A 20,548-nucleotide genomic window follows, 5' to 3' on the forward strand; every position below is an offset into this window, starting at 1 on the left:
CCCTGTCATACAAAGTGGGGTCTTTTGTGACTGCTTCGCTATTTTTAATGGCTGAGTTAAAAGACAATAATGTCTGTTTTATGGGTGCGCCGTAATTTATTTAACCTGTGCCTCTCATTGGGCACTTCGGTGGTTTCTGATCTTTTGCTGGTCCGACTAGTAATGCAGTGACAGTACTTGTAAGTGATTTATTTTGCACATGTGTGAATATATATATGAGTGTCATCTTGGGACTGAACCTGCCAGGGCTCAAAGGGTATGTGCATTTAACATCTGGACAAATGGTACAGCAGTCATGTATTTCTACAGGGTACCCTAAGTGTTTTGCTCCCTCTCCTCCCTTTTTTTAGTTGCAGAGCTTTAATGTTTACTCCTGGGACAAAGTCTTGCTGGCAGATGCTTGCAGAAGCTTGCAGCTACTTAAAACAGATAGTGCTCTAGGTGCTGTTCAGCGTAGTGTTGATTTTTTACACTGCTTCCCTGTACACTTTTACAAGCATAATATTAGGACATACAAATTTGTTCTGGTTAAAATCTTGGTCTAGATTTTGGAAACAGCCTTGTTTTATCTCCCTAAAAAAGTGTCTTGGATTATTTTAATTCCTTCTAGGTCCTAGGAACTTATATCAGAGAATGGACATCTAAGCAGAGAGCCACATTAGACAGTGTACATCCCACAATTGGTAGTACTGATGTCTAAAACTGGCTAAAGTCTTGGCATCTTATTTAAATATATCAAAATATTCAAAACTAAAATAGTGACCAAGTCATGTGGAAGTGAGATGCTGTTTATTTATACTCTATAGCTAGCCAAAAATTGGTCAAGGAAGTACATTTCCTTGGGAGCTGACCAAATATAAGCTCTCACTGGACAAGAACCCCACACTTGCTTTTCTGAGAAAGAGTATCCTGTTCTTCAAGAGCTCCTATCTTTCACAAGTGTACTGAGCGTGTCATCACGGATGTGGAACTGCAGCAGCGGTGTCCTGGTTCTCAGTTAGCCGAGCACCTGTTGCTCAGTTATGTCTCTGGCCTAAGGAGTGACAGCTTTGCAGCCCACCGAAGCCTCTAACTCCCATACGTGACCACAGTGACGTCGCCTGTGGACAGTGGCGCCAACTGGGAGTTCGTCATTTTTATAACCCAGCTTGGAAGGTGTTGTAAACATATATGTAGTAAAATGAGTAGTAAAGTGAAATTTCCAGAGCTTTATAAATAAAGTGGGAGAATGCTATGGGAGAGCGTCCTCTGGGGCCTAGGAGAGATCATAAATTGGGAAACAACACAAGCACAAAAACGGGTGTGTGCAATGTTTACAAACTACTAATATCTCTGCTCAGGTCCTATGAGATTTGATAGAGAGTCTAGGAGACTTTATATGCAGTGCCCTGGTTGTGGATATATTTATAATTCAGGATCAGTAATTCATGAGCTGTAGCATAAAATGGTAGTGAAATTTGGTAGAGCCTGGACTACTTTATCACTAGAGACTAGCTTCATGTTTTTTTTTTTTTTTTGATTTCTGACAAACTAGGGGACGATATATATGAATTTGAAGAAGCAGCTACAGATAGAGTTTTAGGGCAGTAAAACTGCTCTGCATGAGACTGTAGTGGTGGATACATGATGAGATGCATTTTTCAGAACATAGACCTGTCCAGCCCAAAGGGCGGCCCCTGAGGTAAACCCTGACTTCGCTTAATAGCGTATCAGTGTTGGTTCACCAGATGCAGTGCGCTAAGGCAGGGTGTTAGTAAGGGGGGGGCACAGGGGGAGGGCGCTGTTGTATGAGGTACGTGGGGGCTCCTTCCACTTTCTGATCAGTTTTTCTGTAAACCTAAAGCTGCTCTAAAAAATAAAGTCTATTAAGAAGGAAAAAAAAAAGCTGCTGACAGTGAGAGGACGGTGCTTGCATTTGGGACAGCTTCCTGTTCTCTGTATCTGACATCATGGTCCGGGAGGAGAAGCCAGCGTTGGGGACGGCTTCCCTCCCTCTCAGCCTGGCCTCCGCCCCCCACTGCGCTTTCAGGCTTTCAGCACAGGGTCCAGCACCGGCCGGCAGCTGCGCTGTGAGGCCTGTCCGTTCCCGGTGGGAGAGGCCGTGGAACTCCCCCAGCCCGCGGGGGGGGAGCCCGAGCAGCCTGGTGCTGTGCTGGCCCCGCGGGCTCCGCGCTCTCCTCGACAGATCTGACCCCTCACGGACGTGAGTCCAGGCCGTGGTGTGCGACGAGGCCTGTCTCCTGTCAGAGCACACGTGTCTCACGCTGGCTGCTGCGGTGGCCGGCTCCCGTGGCTGTCTCTGGAGGACCAGGTCTGTCCCACGGCCGCATCTCCGTGGCAGAGGTCTGTCTTGCCTTCTCCCCGTTTCACTGCCTGAATCTCCCTTCCGGTCTGCGGTCTGCCTTCCAGCACCTCGCGCCCTGTTCCAGATCTGCCCTTTTCCCAGGGTGAAAACACTTCCGGCGGCCTCTCACAGACCGTGTGGCCTTACATCCCCCCGGAAGCTGGGCACCTCAGTTCCCTTCAGCACGGCCTGAGTAACAGCCCGGATGAGCGTCCACTGGTGCCGGCTGAACAGGAGCTCTTCCAGCCACGTGCCGCAGCGTCAGAACTGAGGGCCTTTGAGGGGAAATGCGACGACCCGTGGCGAGGCATACCTCCGTCCTGGAGTCGTCGTAGCAGCTGCGTAGAGCTGAAGTCTGCCGTTCTCAGTCTACTGCCCCTGTTTTACGAGACAGGAGCAGCCTGCAGTTTAGATGGTGCGTGCTGCCCAGCTGTTAGCTTGCAGAGTACAGCAGAGTGGGGCACGGAAGCTAGTCGGAGGTGCCCTCACCCCACGAAATGCCACCTCTGAGAAGACATCGGCAGAGCCACCTAGAAGTGGAGCTAACCGGTAGTCACGAGGTCTTTCTTGCAGCGTGTTTTTACTGTAGTTTATTGAGGTCTGTTTTGTTTTTTAAGATTTAAATGCATCATTGATTTTCTGCCGAGGGTTGCGAGTTAGTGGGGAAGTATTTTATGCCAATTTTGCTAGAATTCAAAACAACCTTAGAGTAAATAATTGTATCATGAACTCTTTGAGAAGATGACCTGGATATTTAAATGTTAGATTCGTGATTTATTCAGTCGACGTTGTAAGCATGTGAAGTGCGTTCTCTTCCTGATTCACTTTCTGAGGCACCTTTGACCCTGACGTGTATCCAGAGGCTTCAGATCCGGGAGCCCTGGGACCCTGAGTGTAGGGTAGCCTCAGCCCGTGCAGTACTGGGATCTTCCTGTAGGTGGAGCTTCGCTCACAGCGCACCCATGACGCGGTTTCATCACAGCTGTACTTTGCCTTCTTTTTTCAAGTCTAAATGATGAGTAGCGTACAGAATACTGATTATAGAAGTTATTGGTAATATGTATTCATATGTATCAGACGAATCTCACAAGATTTCCTTAATAGATACGCAGCTCTTCTGTGCTATGAACCATTTAGAACCTGGTGCTCCATATACTAAGTCACTTTACCTACAGCTCCTGCTACTTGAGATCATCTTCTCTGCAAGCCTTATTGCACACAGCACTGCCGTGTTAACTTCAAAATTTTCTGTGTATACTTGCATCAGGATTGGATAATTCCATTAGATTTTTTTCTTACAGGAACATTGGGAATACTGGTCTTCGTAATCATCAGCTATCTTAGATATAGCACATGAAACTAATTTTTGTCAGAACTGCCAGATCAGGTCATGTGACCACGTTTGTGATGCTTTCCTTCCCTCTACTCCCCCACTCCACCCCTAATCAAGTGAAAGTTAATCACCTGTGTGGTTCTTTGTGTTCACCTCTATTAGGATATTCACCCAAGTTCCTTTTGTTATAATTAGGGGTACAAGTGAGTGTTTCCTCCCTAGGTTACAGATTCCTTAAGGAATGGAATTTTTATTCATGTTTATATCTATCCACTCATACTGTGCTACGAGTTGGGTCAAATATTTTAGTGTTCAGTAAATGTTCATTGGATTAAATTGAATAAAAAATGAGGACTTGGGTACTGATTGCTAGCAGAACTCTATTTCCTAAACAAGGTTTATTAATCATCTCAAATTTTCAGCAGCGAATTTATTTTTTTTGAAATTGAGCAAGTGTCTTAGTGTCTGCCTTTTTCAACTAAATGAGCAAACATTTCTCTTTCAGGATTTGTTCATACAGATATGACGAAACACTTGAAAGAAGAACATTTAAAGAAGAGCATCCCTCTTGGGAGGTTTGGAGACCCCCTTGATGTGGCCCATGCAGTCGTGTTTCTTTTAGAGTCTCCGTACATTACAGGGCACGTCCTGGTGGTGGACGGAGGCTTGCAGCTCACCATGTAGCCGACTGATGTGGCTGTTATTAGAGTCAAGGGCACACACTGTTATACCTGCATTCGCTAATCACACCTACTGATGCTACAAATGTTGATTTCCATCCTTATATGAGTATGTCTGTAGAGGACAGTATGTGACCAGCTGTGCTTTCTAAGGGACACGTACCTTCCAGGCTGCGGCAGTGTGTGTATCACCCCTCGGTGCCCACAGGGATCGGCCCTAGGGTCCCCAGAGCCTTCAGATGCTCCGGTCCCTCACGTACCGCAGCCTCCGTAGTATTTGCATATAACCTACGTAAACTTTAAATCATCTTTAGATTATTCATAATACCTAACACAGTGTCAATGCTGTGTAAATAATTGAAGTACAGTGGAAATGCAATGTATTTTTGGAATTTGTGGGATTTTTAAAAAAATATTTTCTATCTGTGGTTGGTTGAATATGGATGTGGAAGTCATGGATGCAGAGGGCTGACTATATAGGCATTTTTCAAGTGATATAAACAGATGTTATCTTAATTTATACATTTTGTGGCAAAAGTGGGAAAAATTATATGGTCTAATTGTCATTACTTGTTGCGTTGTATCAGGCTGAATACTCCAGAAGTTAACCTTGGAGGCCATTGCCAAAGTAAGAGTATTTACAGGGCATGGGTAGGTGTCAATACCTTAGCAGCCCTGCTAGAGTTAAACATTGTATCCCTTTTGCCCCTTAGACAGTCGTTTGATTTACAGGTTGGAAATGAATGTGGAGTTTGGTTTCTTTGAGTGGCATTGCTCCTCCTTGAGCCACTGGGCACAATAAACTGCAAGTGCAAGTGTGGACACTTGACCCATCCTGTGGAAATTTTCAGAGATGGTGAGGGTTAACCCTTACACCTGGTACAGTTGTGAGCTGCATAGATCTCATCAACTTAGGAAGTGGAAGTGTTTTTGCTGCTGTTGTTTGTTTTTTTAAATCCACAAAAACAGTTTAGCAGGCTACCTAAAGACAGCAATAATAATATTCTTGCCTGACATTTCCGGAAACTAATAATTATGAGCAATCATAAATAAGTAAATATGCAGTAACAGTGAGTTAATTGTCTTTACAAGGAACAGGTTACGCATTAGTCTTAAAAGAGGATGTTTGCCTGAGATTAGAGATGAAGACACAAACTGAGTGAAAGCATCAGATGACGTCTACTTTGCATTGAACTGTTTTGTGGGGAATACCGTGATCATTTTAAGTGTCACTGATGCATGTTGATTTTTATAATTTGTCATTTTAAAATGTTTTAAATATTTATTGCACCTTAAACAGCAATCCTTTTACGGTTTTATTGGAGCCGAAATGATTTTATGTAAACAGATTTAATTTTATATTGAAAGTTGGTGCAAACGTAATAATAGGATATATTAAATAAATGCAGAGTAATAAAAGTAAAATAACAAAGTCAAACCTGTGTTCCAAATCAAGATTCCTGATTCCTTAAAAATTCTTTTGCACTGATCTTCAAAATAGCCTTCTTTACTTCGAGAAGCCTGTTGAGGACGTGAGCAAGCCAGCTAAGTGTAAGTTACTGTTGTAACAGGACGGTGTGCTCACCGCAGACACGGCGGCGCACAGACCGCGCTCGGGAGGGCACAGTGCCCGGCGCTCGCAGGGAAGCAGCGGTCGGGGCGGTGTCCGGCGTCCTGCGCATGGAGCACGCGCTTCTCCAGCGCCGCCTGCCCGCAGGCCTTGCTGGGTGGCCGCGGGCCAGCGCCCTCCTCAGACTCCCGTGCTCCAGACCCCGTGGGGCCGCCTCGGCTGGTTGACGGCAAGGAAGCAGGTGTCACTGGAACGAATGGTGCTGAGGTGTGGCTTACGGATGGATTTAACCTTCGAGTGTGTATATTCACTCGTCAAGACATGACCCCTTTTGAAGCGTCCACCCGCTCCCGCCCACCTCGAACTTCTGGAAGGTGGAGCCAGCTGCCCCCGCCCCGCAGGTGACGTCTCCATCGGCTCCCACCGCCCGGGTGGAACGTGTTTCGAGCTCTCATCCTGGTGCTGACATGGGTGGCCAGCTGTTGCTCGTATTCAGAGATTGAAGAACTTCAGTGAATTCTTAACAAGGTAACTCAGCTGCAGCTCTTGTATGGCTCTTAGGAGCCTGCAATCCAGTCTGTGTTGAGTACTTGTTAGGAAATGGTTTATGGTTAAAGCCAGTGTTAACGTGTTTGCATGGGACGTTTTTAAATTTGTGCTTTTCATATTTTTTTCATATTCAGTTTTTTAAAAATAAATTTATTTATTTATTTTTGGCTGCGTTGGGTCTTTGCTGTTATTCGTGGGTTTTCTCTAGTTGCGGCGAGCGGGGGCTACTCTTCGTTGTGGTGCGTGGGCTTCTCATTGCAGTGGCTTCTCGTTGCAGAGCACGGTGTAGACGCCTGGGCTTCAGTAGTTGTTGCATGTGGGCTCAGTAGTTGTGGCACGCAGGCTCAGTAGTTGTGGCGCACGGGCTTAGTTGCTCGTGGCATGTGGGATCTTCCTGGACTAGGGCTCGAACCCATGTCCCCTGCATTGGCAGGCGGATTCCCAACCACTGCGCCACCAGTGAAGCCTCCATGTTCAGTTTATAAGAGGGTTTTTAACTGCTTTCTAAGAGTGAATTATATGTTTTAAATTTCGGGACAATAATTTATGTGAAGAAGATGATTTAATGTGTATGCTTCTGTTGTCTGGAATAAAGGGAGAAGATTACTCTGGACATTCAAGAGTTATGCCTTACATTGCTGAAACATTTTTCCAAGCTTTTTAGATGGAAGTGTGTGTAAGTTGAAAGGTCCTACCACTGCCCTAACTTGAGAAACATACTACGAAGTATTTAATAATTTTTAAGTTTCTTTCATATTAACTGTATCTTTCAGTTACATTGCAAGCTCCTGAGGGTAGAAACCATACGGTGTTTTCTTTCTTTTCATTTTAGTTAAATAACTCCAGGGCTTCCCTGGTGGCGCAGCGGTTGAGAGTCCGCCTGGCGATGCAGGGGGCGCGGGTTCGTGCCCCGGTCCGGGAAGATCCCACATGCCGCGGAGCGGCTGGGCCCTTGGGCCACGGCCACTGAGCCTGCGCTCCGCAAAGAGAGACGCCACAACAGTGAGAGGCCCGCGTACTGCAAAAAAACAAAACAAAACTCCGTAAATATTGGTTGAATACCTACTAAGTGTCTTGTACATCTTTTCATCCCTCCACCTTACCCGCTCAGCTCTGAGAACATCTGGTACATCCCAGAACTACACTGATAAATCCTTTTATATGTTTTGATTCAAGATCAACAGTCATTACATTGTGCTATAGTGGAGGGAGGGGTGGGTCATTGAAATATCAATACATCTGTTCCCTCAGTACATATCCTGGAATATTCTGTGACTCACTCCTTTTTTGGCCATTTATCTCTGATGCTTACTTTCAATTTACAACTGAATTTGAAATGCTAAGCCAATCAACTGTTTTCTCTTGGGCAACATGACTGACTTGGAGGAATTACCACCAGTTTAATTTGGAACCCTTGGACTAATAATCCAAATGGGGGTGCTACCGGTATCACCTGGAGATTTTTTTTCCCCCAAATTTAAACACAAGTCAGGAGCCTTGTCCCTGGGAATTTTGCTATGGGTAGGGCGGGGTGAGGAGAATGTGGAGGTGCTTTTAGGAAAAGTTTTCAGTGATGCACAGTGTTTATCACTTTATTAAATAAGTATCTATTCATTCCTACTGCACACCAGACACTGCTAGTCGTGGGAGGTATAGTGGAAACGAACCCTGGTTCCCTGGAGCCCACAGGCTAATTGGTTTGGGTCGTGGGCAAGCGGACCTTAAACCATCACCAAACGTCAGATTACAGCTGAGGTGAGCACGGGACGAGCGAGGAGCTCCCGTTGCCATTGAATCCTCTTGCTCTTGCTGGGGATTTGAGCTGCCCTGGAAGGTCGGGAGGGGCTTCTCTGGGGCGGGATAGTTGAACTAACAGTGAAGGCTTCGTTCAGAGGGAGCAGCGCGTAGTGCTACTCTGGGGAGAGGGAAGATGCCGAGCTCGATTTTAACCAGGCTGAGTTGAGGTGTCTTGCCGATGCCTAAGAGGAGCCCTCAAGTACGCATGCGTGAGGACCTCCCGGGGTTGGGGGCGTGGGGGCAAAGGGCGCACGGTGCGTCGTCTCCGCGTGAACGGTAATTAAGGCGTGAAGAGCGTGCCCAGGTGAGACTGCCGAGTGAGGAGCTGACGCTGGCAATTGCAGATCCGTGTAGCACCTGAAAGGTGCCGCGTGCAGTCCTCGGGGACGGGGGGACGGAGGGAGGGAGGGGCCCGGGGGAGCCAGGTGGGCCCGGGGAGGAGCTTGAGACGCGCTGGTCGGGCGGTGGGTGGGAAGCAGGAGACGCCGGTCCTGCCGCCGCCGCCGCCGCCGCCGCCGCCGCCGCCGCCGCCGCCGCCGCCGCCGCCGCCGCCGCCGGTGGAAGGTTTTCCGGAAGGAAGGCGTCCTGAGTGTCGGCTCTGCTGGACTCGGTGAGTCGTGAGTAAAAAGGGGCTCTAGTGACGCAGGGATCTTTGGTTACGTGAACAAAAATGAATTTGCGGATTGGGGGGGCCAGAAGGCAGAAGCTTGTGGGGGAAGAAATTAACCTGGGGCTTGACTTCACATGACAAAGATCAGTTCGGCAAGGAGAAAAGCTTTAAATGTCAAAATGCTTAGTAGAAAATACTGCTGACCGCTGAACAACGCGGGCGTTAATCTGCGTATAACTGTATCCCCAGCTCCTCCGACCACGGGCAGCGTGGTAACTTTAGCATTTACTACTGACAAGCATTTGCGTACGGAGCCCCGACGCTCAAACCTGTCCTGTTCAAGGGTCAAGTGTATACAGGTGGATATTTTTCAGACCCCGGTATGTGGCAAGCATTCTTAAACATGGAAAGAAAAGATGGGTTAAATGGATTACGTTAAAATGAAGGCCTTGGGTTCATCAGAAAACACCTTAAAATTATCAAAAAAGCTGATTACAAACTGACGGAAGGTTTTATGCAACATACAAAAGTAATAAACACTCGAGTATCAAAAATATGTACTGAGGGCTTCCCTGGTAGTGCAGCGGTTAAGAATCCGCCTGCCAATGCAGGGGACACGGGTTCGAGCCCTGGTCTGGGAAGATCCCACATGTCCCAGAGCAACTAAGCTCGTGAGGCACAGCTGCTGAGCCCGTGCTCTGCAACAAGAGAAACCACTGCAATGAGAAGCCCGAGCACCACAACAAAGAGTAGCCCCCGCTCGCTGAAACTAGAGAAAAGCCCACGCATGGCAACAACGACCCAGTGAAGCCAAAAATAAAATAAAATAAATTTTTAAAAATATGTAGTGAACAACAAATCAATAATAACCCAATGGGAAAAATGGGCAAAAGATACAAAACAAGAATGTTACAGAAAAGGAAACGTTGCCAACAGGTGTTGAACATGTTGAAACTAATTAGGGGAATGCAAATCAAGACCATAGTGAGATTTCATTTGATGTTCAAGTGGCGAAAATGAACAAGTCTGATAATTCCAAGTGATACAGAGCAGGGCTTCTCAAACTTTTAACATGAATCCCTTAAAGATCTTTTAAAACTGCAGCTTCTGATTTAGCAGGTTTGGAGTGGGCCCTGAGATGCTGTTTTTCTAACAAATTTCTAAGTTGATGCTGATGGTCTCGGGACCACAATTTCGGTTGCAAGGTTGTGAAGGATGCAGACCAACAGGGTCTGTTAAATGTGACATTGCTGTTGGGAGTATAAATTGGTAGTTTGGAAAATGGGTAGGTAACTTGTAAAGTTGAGCACACACGTCTAACTCTACTATTAACCCAAGTCAGTTCTTGCACCCGTGTACCAGGAAACATAGCAGAACCTGTCAGGCCTCTAATCAGATATCCTCGGAACCCTTGCCATTTTTTTGTTTATTGGTCTTGGTGTTGCTGTGCTTTCACTCCCAGTAGCCAATCACCTTTGTCTCTTTGTTGACCCGGCTGCCCTAGGGCTGTGCCTGCCTGCACAGAAAGCTAGATGTGACTGGGAATTCTTGTCCCCTGGGGGGTGGGGAGGAAGCCAGTGACTGACTGGCGTTGGGGGGCATTAATACACCAGAACCCTTGTCCCTTGGTGGGGCAGCTCTGAGGTATGACTCTGTCTCCAGGGTTCCCACATTGGATTCAACCACAGTTACCTTCTGTAGGACTTTGCTTCATATCACAGCCTTACTTGGGCTTCCTTTTTCCCTGGTTCTACTTCCCCACTCTGTTACTGCTGTTCCCTGGATATACTTTTTTTCTTTTCTTTTCTTTTCTTTCTTTCTCTTTCTTCCTTTCTTTCTTTCATGGTATACTTCTCTACTGAGGGGATTTTTAAGCAAGTTTTTGTAGTTTCAACATACACATCTTTCACATATTTGTTAATTCTATCCTAAGTATATTGTGGGTTTTTTGAGACAAAATTAATACGTAACATTATATTAGTTTCAGGTGTACAACATAGTGATTTGATATTTGTATATATTGCAAAGATTACAATGAGTCTAGTTAACATTCTTCACCATACAGTTAAAAAAAATTTTTTTTCTTGTGATCATTGCCAAGACCAATATCAAGGAGTTTACTGTCTATATTTTCTTTTAGGAGTTTTACGATTTCAGTTCTTATTTTCAAGTCTTTAATCCATTTGGGATTAGTTGTTGTTAGTGGTATAAGATAATAGTCCAGTTTCTTTTTTTGATGTGGCTGACCAGTTTTCCCAGCACAGTTTGTTGAAGAGACTGTCTTTCCTCATTGTATATTCTTGACTCTTTTGTTGTAAATTAACTATATATGTGTGGGTTTATTTATGGACTCTCTATTTCTGTTCCATTGCACTACATGTATGTTTTTTAATGCTGATACCATACTATTACTATATTGATTACTATAGCTTTGCGATATAGTTTATAATAAGGGCATGTGATGCCTTTAGGTTGGTTCTTCTTTTCAAGATTTCTTGGCTGTTAAGGGTCTTTTGTGGTTCCATATAAATTTTAGGATTGTTTTGTTTTGTTTCTGTGAAAAATGCCATTAAAACTTTAATAGACATTGCACTGAATCTGTAGATTGCTTTGGGTAGTAATTTTTAACCATATTAATTCTTGCAGTCCATGAGCATGGATTTCTTTTTTTTTAAATTTTATTTTTTTTGAAGTACGGTTGATCTACAATGTTGTGTTAATTTCTGCTATATAGCAAAGTGATTCAGTTATACATATACATACATCCTTTTTTATATTCTATTCCATTATGGTTTACCACAGGATATTGAATATAGCTCCCCATGCTATACAGTAGGACCTTGTTGTATATCCATTCTATGTGTAATAGTTTGCATCTGCTAACCCCAACTTCCCACTTCATCCCTCCCGCACCCCCCCTCCCTTGTCAACACATATCTGTTCTTTAAAGGCATCACTTTTTGATGGATGAGTGGCTTGCTTATACAGGGAGGGGAGAAGTTAATGATGGTCATTTTGCAGAGTATCACACTTAACAAAAGCCTTGAAAATGTGCATCTTATTATAAAACCAGTGATTCTGTTTCTGGGGATTTTTCTAAGCACATGAGTAAAGAGGTGTCAAAGATTTAGCTACAAGAAAGTTTATGGTAGAATTGCCTGTATTGGTAAAAAATAGGAAACAACCTAGATGTTCAAAGATAAGAAATAAGTATATTTATTGTGGTCCTAATATATGCAAGACACTGAGTTGAGCCCTAAGGAGATAGTGAACAACACAGAAAATCTCTGACTTCAGAAATCTTAAAGGCTAAAGGGGCAAGGTTGACATTAAACAGATAATCATACATTTGACTAATTGAGTATAAGTGTGCTAATTACCACAATGGAAAACTACTGGGTGCTATGGATTCACCAAGGGATGTAAACTACTAAGGGCTGGTTTAGGAGAAGGGGCAGGAAATAAAGGGAAAGGATGAGGGAAGAGAGTATGGGGCAGAACGAACAGCAGAAGGATTCTAAGTGTATATTTGTTTACATGGAAATGTGATCATAATAAACAGGTATGAGATGCTCATTAGACCTCCAAGTGACGATGTCAAATTGTATTTAAAAAATTTTTAATTTAATTTAATTTAATTTTTTTATACAGCAGGTTCTTATTAGTCATCGATTTTATACACATCACTGTATACATGTCAATCCCAATCACCCAATTCATCACACCAGCCCCCCCACACCCCCACCGCTTTCCCCCCTTGGTGTCTACATGTTTGTTCGCTACATCGGTGTCTCAATTTCTGCCCCGCAAACTGGTTCATCTGTACCATTTTTCTAGGTTCCACATATATGCGTTAATATACGATATTTGTTTTTTTCTTTCTGACTTACTTCACTCTGTATGACAGTCTCTGGATCCATCCACATCTCAACAAATGACCCAATTTCATTCCTTTTTATGGCTGAGTAATATTCCATTGTATATATGTACTACATCTTCTTTATCCATTCATCTGTTGGTGGGCATTTAGGTTGCTTCCATGACCTGGCTATTGTAAATAGTGCTGCAATGAACATTGGGGTGCATGTGTCTTTTTGAATTATGGTTTTCTCTGGGTATATGCCCAGTAGTGGGATTGCTGGATCATATGGTAATTTTATTTTTACTTTTTTAAGGAACCTCCATACTGTTCTCCATAGTGGCTGTATCAATTTGCATTCCCACCAACAGTGCAAGAGCGTTCCCATTTCTCCACACCCTCTCCAGCATTTGTTGTTTGTAGATTTTCTGATGATACTCATTCTAACTGGTGTGAGGTGGTACCTCACTGTAGTTTTAATTTGCATTTCTCTAATAATTAGTGATGTTGAGCAGCTTTTCATGTTCTTCTTGGCCATCTGTGTGTCTGCTTTGGATAAATGTCTATTTAGGTCTCCTGCCCATTTTTAGATTGGGTTTTTTTTTTTTTTTTTTTTTTTTGCGGTAAGCGGGCCTCTCACTGTTGTGGCCTCTCCCGTTGCGGAGCACAGGCTCAGCGGCCATGGCTCACGGGCCCAGCCTCTCCGCGGCATGTGGGATCTTCCCGGACCGGGACACGAACCCGTGTCCCCCATATCGGCAGGTGGACTCTCAACCACTGCGCCACCAGGGAAGCCCAGGGTTGTTTGTTTTTTTAATATTGAGCTGCATGAGCTGTTTATATATTTTGGAGATTAATCCTTTGTCCGTTGATTCGTTTGCAAATATTTTCTCCCATTCTGAGGGTTGTTTTTTGGTCTTGTTTATGGTTTCCTTTGCTGTGCAAAAGCTTTTAAGTTTCACTAGGTCCCATTTGTTTATTTTTGTTTTTATTTCCATTACTCTAGGAGGTGGATCAAAAAAGATCTTGCTGTAATTTGTGTCAAAGAGCGTTCTTCCTATGTTTTCCTCTAAGAGTTTTATAGTGTCCAGTCTTGCATTTAGGTCTCTAATCCATTTTGAGTTTAGTTTTGTGTGTGGTGTTAGGGAGTGTTCTAACTTCATTCCAGTTTTCCCAGCACCACTTATTGAAGAGATTGTCTTTTCTCCATTGTATATCCTTGACTCCTTTGTCATAGATTAGTTGACCATAGGTGCATGGGTTTATTTCTGGGCTTTCTACGTTGTTCCATTGATCTATATTTCTGTTTTTCTGCTAGTACCATATTGTCTTGATTACTGTGCTTTGCAGTATAGTCTGAAGTCAGGGAGTCTGATTCCTCCAGCTCCATTTTTTTCCCTCAAGACTGCTTTGGCTATTCGGGGTCTTTTGTGTCTCCATACAAATTTTAAGATTTTTTGTTCTAGTTCTGTAAAAAATGCCATTGGTAATAATGATAGGGATTGCATTGAATATGTAGATTGCTTTGAGTAGTAGAGTCATTTTCACCATATTGATTTTTCCAATCCCAGAACGTGGTATATCTCTCCATCTGTTGGTATCATCTTTAATTTCTTTCATCAGTGTCTCATAGTTTTCTGTATACAGGTCTTTGGTCTCCTTAGGTAGGCTTATTCCTAGGTATTTTATTCTTTTTGTGGTAAATGGGAGGGTATCCTTAATTTCTCTTTTAGATTTTTCATCATTAGTGTATAGGAATGCAAGAGATTTCTGTGCATTGATTTTGTATCCTGCAACTTTACCAGACTCATTGATTAGCTTTAGTAGTTTTCTGGTGGCATATTTAGGATTCTCTATGTATAGTATAATGTCATCTGCAAACAATGACAGTTTTACTTCTTCTTTTCCAATTTGTATTCCTTTTATTTCTTTTTCTTCTCTGATTGCTGTGGCTAAAAATTCCAAAACTATGTTGAATCATACTGGTGAGAGTGAACATTCTTGTCTCGTTCCTGATCTTAGAGGAAATGCTTTCAGTTTTTCACCATTGAGAATGATGTTTGCTGTGGGTTTGTCATATATTGCCTTTATTATGTTGAGGTAGGTTCCCTCTATGCCCACTTTATGGAAGGATTTTATCATAAATGGGTGTTGAATTTTGTCAAAAGCTTTTTCTGTGTGTATTGAGATGATCATATGGTTTTTCTTCTTCACTTTGTTAATATGGTGTATCACATTCATTGATTTGTGTATATTGAAGAATCCTTGCATCCCTGGGATAAATCCCACTTGATCATCGTGTATGATCCTTTTAATCTGTTGTTCGATTCTGTTTGCTAGTATTTTGTTGAGGATTTTTGTATTTATATTCATCAGTGATATTGGTCTATAATTTCCTTTTTTTGTAGTATCTTTGTCTGGTTTTGGTATCAGGGTGATGGTGGCCTCATAGAATGAGTTTGGGAGTGTTCCTTCCTCTGCAATTATTTGGAAGAGTTTGAGAAGAATGGGTGTTAGCTCTTCTCTAAATGTTTGATAGAATCCACCTGTGAAGCCATCTGGTCCTGGACTTTTGTTTGTTGGAACATTTTAAATCTCAGTTTCAATTTCATTCCTTGTGATTGGTCTGTTCATATTTTCTGTTTCTTCCTGGTTCAGTCTTGGAAGGTTATACTTTTCTAAAAATTTGTCCATTTCTTCCAGGTTGTCCATTTTATTGGCATAGAGTTGCTTGTAGTAGTCTCTTAGGATGCTTTGTATTTCTGCATTGTCTGTTGTAACTTCTCCTTTTCCATTTCTAATTTTATCGATTTGAGTCCTCTCCCTCTTTTTCTTGATGAGTCTGGCTAATGGTTTATCAATTTTGTGTATCTTCTCAAAGAACCAGCTTTTAGTTTTATTGATCTTTGCTACTGTTTTCTTTGTTTCTATTTCATTTATTGCTGCCTGATCTTTATGATTTCTTTCCTTCTGCTAACTTTGGGTTTTGTTTGTTCTTCTTTCTCTAGTTCCTTCAAATGTAAGGTTAGATTGTTTATTTGAGATGTTTCTTGTTTCTTGAGGTAGGCTTGTATAGCTATAAACTTCCCTCTTAGAACTCCTTTTGCTGCATCCCATAGGTTTGGGGTCATCATGTTTTCATTGTCATTTGTTTCTAGGTATTTTTTGATTTCCTCAGTGATCTCTTTGTTATTTAGTATCGCATTGTTTAGCCTCCATGTGTTTGTTTTTTTTTACTTTTTTCCCCTGTAATTCATTTCTAATCCCATAGCACTGTCGTCGGAAAAGATGCTTGATATGATTTCAGTTTTCTTAACTTTACTGAGGGTTGATTTGTGACCGAAGATGTGATCTATACTGTGGAATGTTCCATGCGCACTTGAGAAGAAAGTGTAATCTGCTATTTTTGGATGGAATGTCCTATAAGTGTCAATTAAATCTATTTGGTCTATTGTGTCATTTAAAGCTTGTGTTTCCTTATTAATATTTTGTCTGGGTGATCTGTCCATTGGTGTAAGTGAAGTGTTAAAGTCCCCCACTATTATTGTGTTACTGTCGATTTCCTCTTTTATAGCTGTTAGCAGTTGCCTTATGTATTGAGGTGCTCCTATGTTGGATGCATATATATTTATAATTGTTGTATCTTCTTTTCGGATTGATCCCTTGATCATTATGTAGTGTCATTCCTTGTCTCTTGTAACATTCTTTCTTTCAAAATCTATTTTATTTGATATGAGTATTGCTACTCCAGCTTTCTTTTGATTTCCATTTGCATGAAATATCTTTTTCCATCCCCTCATTTTCAGTCTGTATGTGTCCCTCGGTCCTAAGTGGGTCTCTTGTAGACAGCATATATATGGGTCTCATTTTTGTATCCATTCAGCAAGCCTGTGTCTTTTGGTTGGAGCATTTAGTCCATTCATGTTTAAGGTAATTATCGATATGTATGTTCCTATGACCGTTTTCTTGATTGTTTCGGTTTGTTTTTGTAGGTCCTTTTCTTCTCTTGTGTTTCCCACTTAGAGAAGTTCCTTTAGCGTTTGTTGTAGAGCTGGTTTGGTGGTGCTGAATTCTCTTAGCTTTTGCTTGTCTGTAATGCTTTTGATTTCTCCATCGAATCTGAATGAGATCCTTGCTGGGTAGAGTAATCTTGGTTGTAAGTTCTTCCCTTTCATCACTTTAAGTATATCATGCCACTCCCTTCTGGCTTGTAGAGTTTCTGCTGAGAAATTAGCTGTTAACCTTATGGGAGTTCCCTTGTATGTTATCATTCGTTTTTCCCTTGCTGCTTTCAATACCTTTTCTTTGTCTTTAATTTTTGCTGATTTTATTACTGTGTGTCTTGGCGTGTTTCACTTTTGGTTTATCCTTTATGGGACTCTCTGTGCTTCCTGGACTTGGGTGGCTATTTCCTTTCCCATGTTAGGGAAGTTTTCAACTATAATCTCTTCAAATATTTTCTCTGGTCCTTTCTTTCTCTGTTCTCCTTCTGGGACCCCTAAAATGCGAATGTTGTTGCATTTAATGATGTCCCAGAGGTCTCTTAGACTGTCTTCATTTCTTTTCATTCTTTTTTTTTTAGTCTGTTCCACAGCAGTGAATTCCACCTTTCTGTCTTCCAGGTCACTTATCCGTTCTTCTGCCTCAGTTATTCTGCTATTGATTCCTTCTAGTGTAGTGTTCATTTCAGGTATCGTATTGTTCATCTCTGTTTTTTTGTTCTTTAATTCTTCTAGGTCTTTGTTAAACATTTCATGCATCTTCTTGATCTTTTCCTCCATTCTTTCTCCAAGGTCCTGGATCATCTTCACTATCATTATTCTGAGTTCTTTTTCTGGAAGCTTGCCTATCTCCACTTCATTTAGTTGTTTTTCTGGGGTTTTATCTCATTCTTTCATCTGGTACATAGCCCTCTGCCTTTTCATCCTGTCTGACTTTCTGTGAATTCTTTTTCTGGAAGGTTGCCCATCTCCACTTCATTTAGTTGTTTTTCTGAGTTTTTATCTTGTTCCTTCATCTGGTGCATAGCCCTCTGCCTTTTCATCTTGTCTATCTTTCTGTGAATGTGGTTTTTGTTCCACATGCTTCAGGATTGTAGTTCTTCTTGCGTCTGCTGTCTGCCCTCTGGTGGATGAGGCTATCTAAGAGGCTTGTGTAGATTTCCTGATGGTAGGGACTTGTGGTGGGTAGAGCTGACTGTTGCTCTGGTGGGCAGAGCTCAGTAAAACTTTAATCCACTTGACTGCTGATGGGTGGGGCTGGGTTCCCTCTCTGTTGGTTGTTTGGCCTGAGGCAACCCAACACTGGAGCCTACCTGGCTCTTTGGTGGGGCTAATGGTGAGCTCTGGGAGGGCTCATGCCAAGGAGTACTTCACAGAACTTCTGCTGCCAGTGTCCTTGTCCCTACGGTGAGCCACAGCCACCCCCTGCCTCTGCAGGAGACCCTCCCACACTAGCAGGTAGGTCTGGTTCAGTATCCTATGGGGTCACTCCTCCTTCCCCTTGGTCCCTATGCACACACTAGTTTGTGGGTGCCCTCCAAGAGTGGAGTCTCTGTTTCCCCCAGGCCTGTCGAAGTCCCACAATCAAATCCTACTAGCCATCAAAGTCTGAATCTCTAGGAATTCCTCCTCCTGTTGCCGGACACCCAGGTTGGGAAGCCTGACATGGGGCTCAGAACCTTCACTCCAGTGGGTGGACTTCTGTGGTATAAGTGTTCTCCAGTCTCTGAGTCACCCACCCAGCAGTTATGGGATTTGATTTTACTGTGATTGTGCCCCTCCTACCATCTCATTGTGGCTTCTCCTTTGTCTTTGGTTGTGGGGTATCTTTTTTGGTGAGTTCCAGTGTCTTCCTGTCGATGATTGTCCAGCAGCTACTTGTGATTCTGCTGTTCTTGCAAGAGGGAGTGAGAGCATGTCCTGCTACTCCTCCATCTTGGTTCGTTTGAGCATGGATTTCTATTTCTTTCATTAATGTCTTGTAGTTTTAAATATTCAGGTCTTTCACTTCCTTGGTTAAATTTATTTCTAGGTATTTTATTCTTTTGATGCAGTTGTAAATGGGATTGTTTTCTTAATTTCTGAACAGCGTCTTTCTGATAGTTTATTATTAGTGTACAGAAATGCAACATATTTTGGGGGTTCTTTTTTTGTGTGTGGTATGCGGGCCTCTCACTGCTGTGGCCTCTCCCGTTGCGGAGCACAGGCTCCGAACGCACAGGCTCAGCGGCCATGGCTCACGGGCCCAGCCGCTCTGCGGCATGTGGGATCTTCCCAGACCAGGGCACGAACCAGCGTCCCCTGCATACGCAGGCGGACTCTCAACCACTGCGCCACCAGGAAAGCCCGCAACATATTTTTGTACATTAATTTTGTATTCTGCAGCTTTACTAAATTTGTTTATTCTAACAGGTTTTATGGTTTTTTTCTTTTTTTTTTTTTTGGTGGAGTATTTTGGGTTTTTTCTATATAATATGTCATCTTCAAATAGTGGCAGTTTTATTCGTCCTTTATAATTTGAATGCCTCTTATTTCTTTTTCTTCCCTAATTACATTGGCTAGAATTTCCAATACTTTTTTGAATAAAATGTTGAAAGTGGATGTATTTGTTTTGTTACTGTTCTTCTAGGAAAGGCTTTCAGCTTTTTTGATATCACCATGATGTCAGCTACCTTCTTGTATTTGGTCTTTATTATTTTGAGATACGTTCCCTCTATATCCACTTTGTTGAGAGCTTTTATCACAAGTGTATGTTGATTGCTTTTTCTACATCTATTGAAATGGTCATATGATTTTTATCCTTTGTTTTGTTAATGTGGTGTGTCACATCCTTGCATCCCTGGATTAATCCCATTTCATCATGGTGTATAATCCTTTTAATGTACAGTTGGCCCTTGAACACAGGTTTGAACTGCATGTGTCCACATATATACACATTTCTTTCACTGAATACATTCTACCATATTGCACAGTCTGAGTTTGGTTAAATCTATGGATGCAGAGTCATGGATAGAAGTGCTGAATGTAAAGTTTTATGTGGGTTTTCAACTGCCCCATCTCCTGTGTTGTTCAAGGATCAACTATATTGTTGAGTTCGGTTTGCTAATGTTTTGTTGAGAATTTTTGCATCAGTATTCATCAGGGACATCACAAATATTAGCCTATAAGTTTCTTTTCTTGTGGCATCCTTGTCTGGTTTTAATATCAGGGTAATGCCGGCATTGTAAAATGAGTTTGGAAGTATTCCCTCCTCTTCTGTTTTTTGGAAGAGTTTGAGAAGGATTGGTAGCAATTCTTTAAATGTTTGGCAAAATTGACCAGTGAAGTCATCTGGCCTGGACTTTCATTTTGGGGGGAGAGGTTTTGGATTACTGATTAAATCTCCTTATTAGTGATTGGTCTGTTGAGATTTTCTGTTTCTCCATGATTCAGTCTTAATAGGTTGTATGTTTGTAGGAATTTATCCATTTCTTCTAGGTTGTCCAGTTTGTTGGTGTATAATTGTTTCTAGTAGTCTTTTATGATCCTGTGGTATCAGTTGTAACATCTCTTTTGTTTTTGATTTTATTTATATGAATCCTCTCTGAGTCCTTTATTTTCCCCTGATGGGTCTAGCTAAAGTCTGTCTATTTTGTTTATCTTCTCAAAAAACAAGCTCTTCGTTTCATTGACCCATAATTGGCAGAACCATCACGTTGGTTCTTTGACCTGTGGAGTAAGAGTCATCATGATAGGAAAGGACAAGGGGAAACCACTGACATTTCTGCACAAGACAGTGAATCAGAAGCAATACTATATCCGTGTT

General features: G+C 42.5%; 1 protein-coding gene across 12 annotated transcripts in view; it reads left to right on the forward strand.

Moving 5' to 3' along the window:
• CBR4 (carbonyl reductase 4) overlaps window positions 1-20,548 on the forward strand; it is a 153,771-nt gene that overhangs the window by 13,624 nt on the left and 119,599 nt on the right. For 3 of the 12 annotated variants that reach the window (XM_067040082.1, XM_059071540.2, XM_059071542.2), the window contains exon 5: window positions 4,183-6,643. The exons of 8 other annotated variants lie outside the window; for them this stretch is intronic. In XM_067040082.1, coding sequence (XP_066896183.1) covers window positions 4,183-4,361 — 179 coding nt within the window. In that variant the 3' untranslated portion in view covers window positions 4,362-6,643. Of the gene's footprint in view, window positions 1-4,182; window positions 6,644-7,071; window positions 7,147-20,548 lie in introns of those variants that run through there. One more of the 12 variants, XR_010841694.1, reaches the window with a different exon arrangement.

This window comes from Kogia breviceps, chromosome 8 (genome assembly GCF_026419965.1).
Source record: "Kogia breviceps isolate mKogBre1 chromosome 8, mKogBre1 haplotype 1, whole genome shotgun sequence".
Lineage (NCBI taxonomy): Eukaryota > Metazoa > Chordata > Mammalia > Artiodactyla > Physeteridae > Kogia > Kogia breviceps.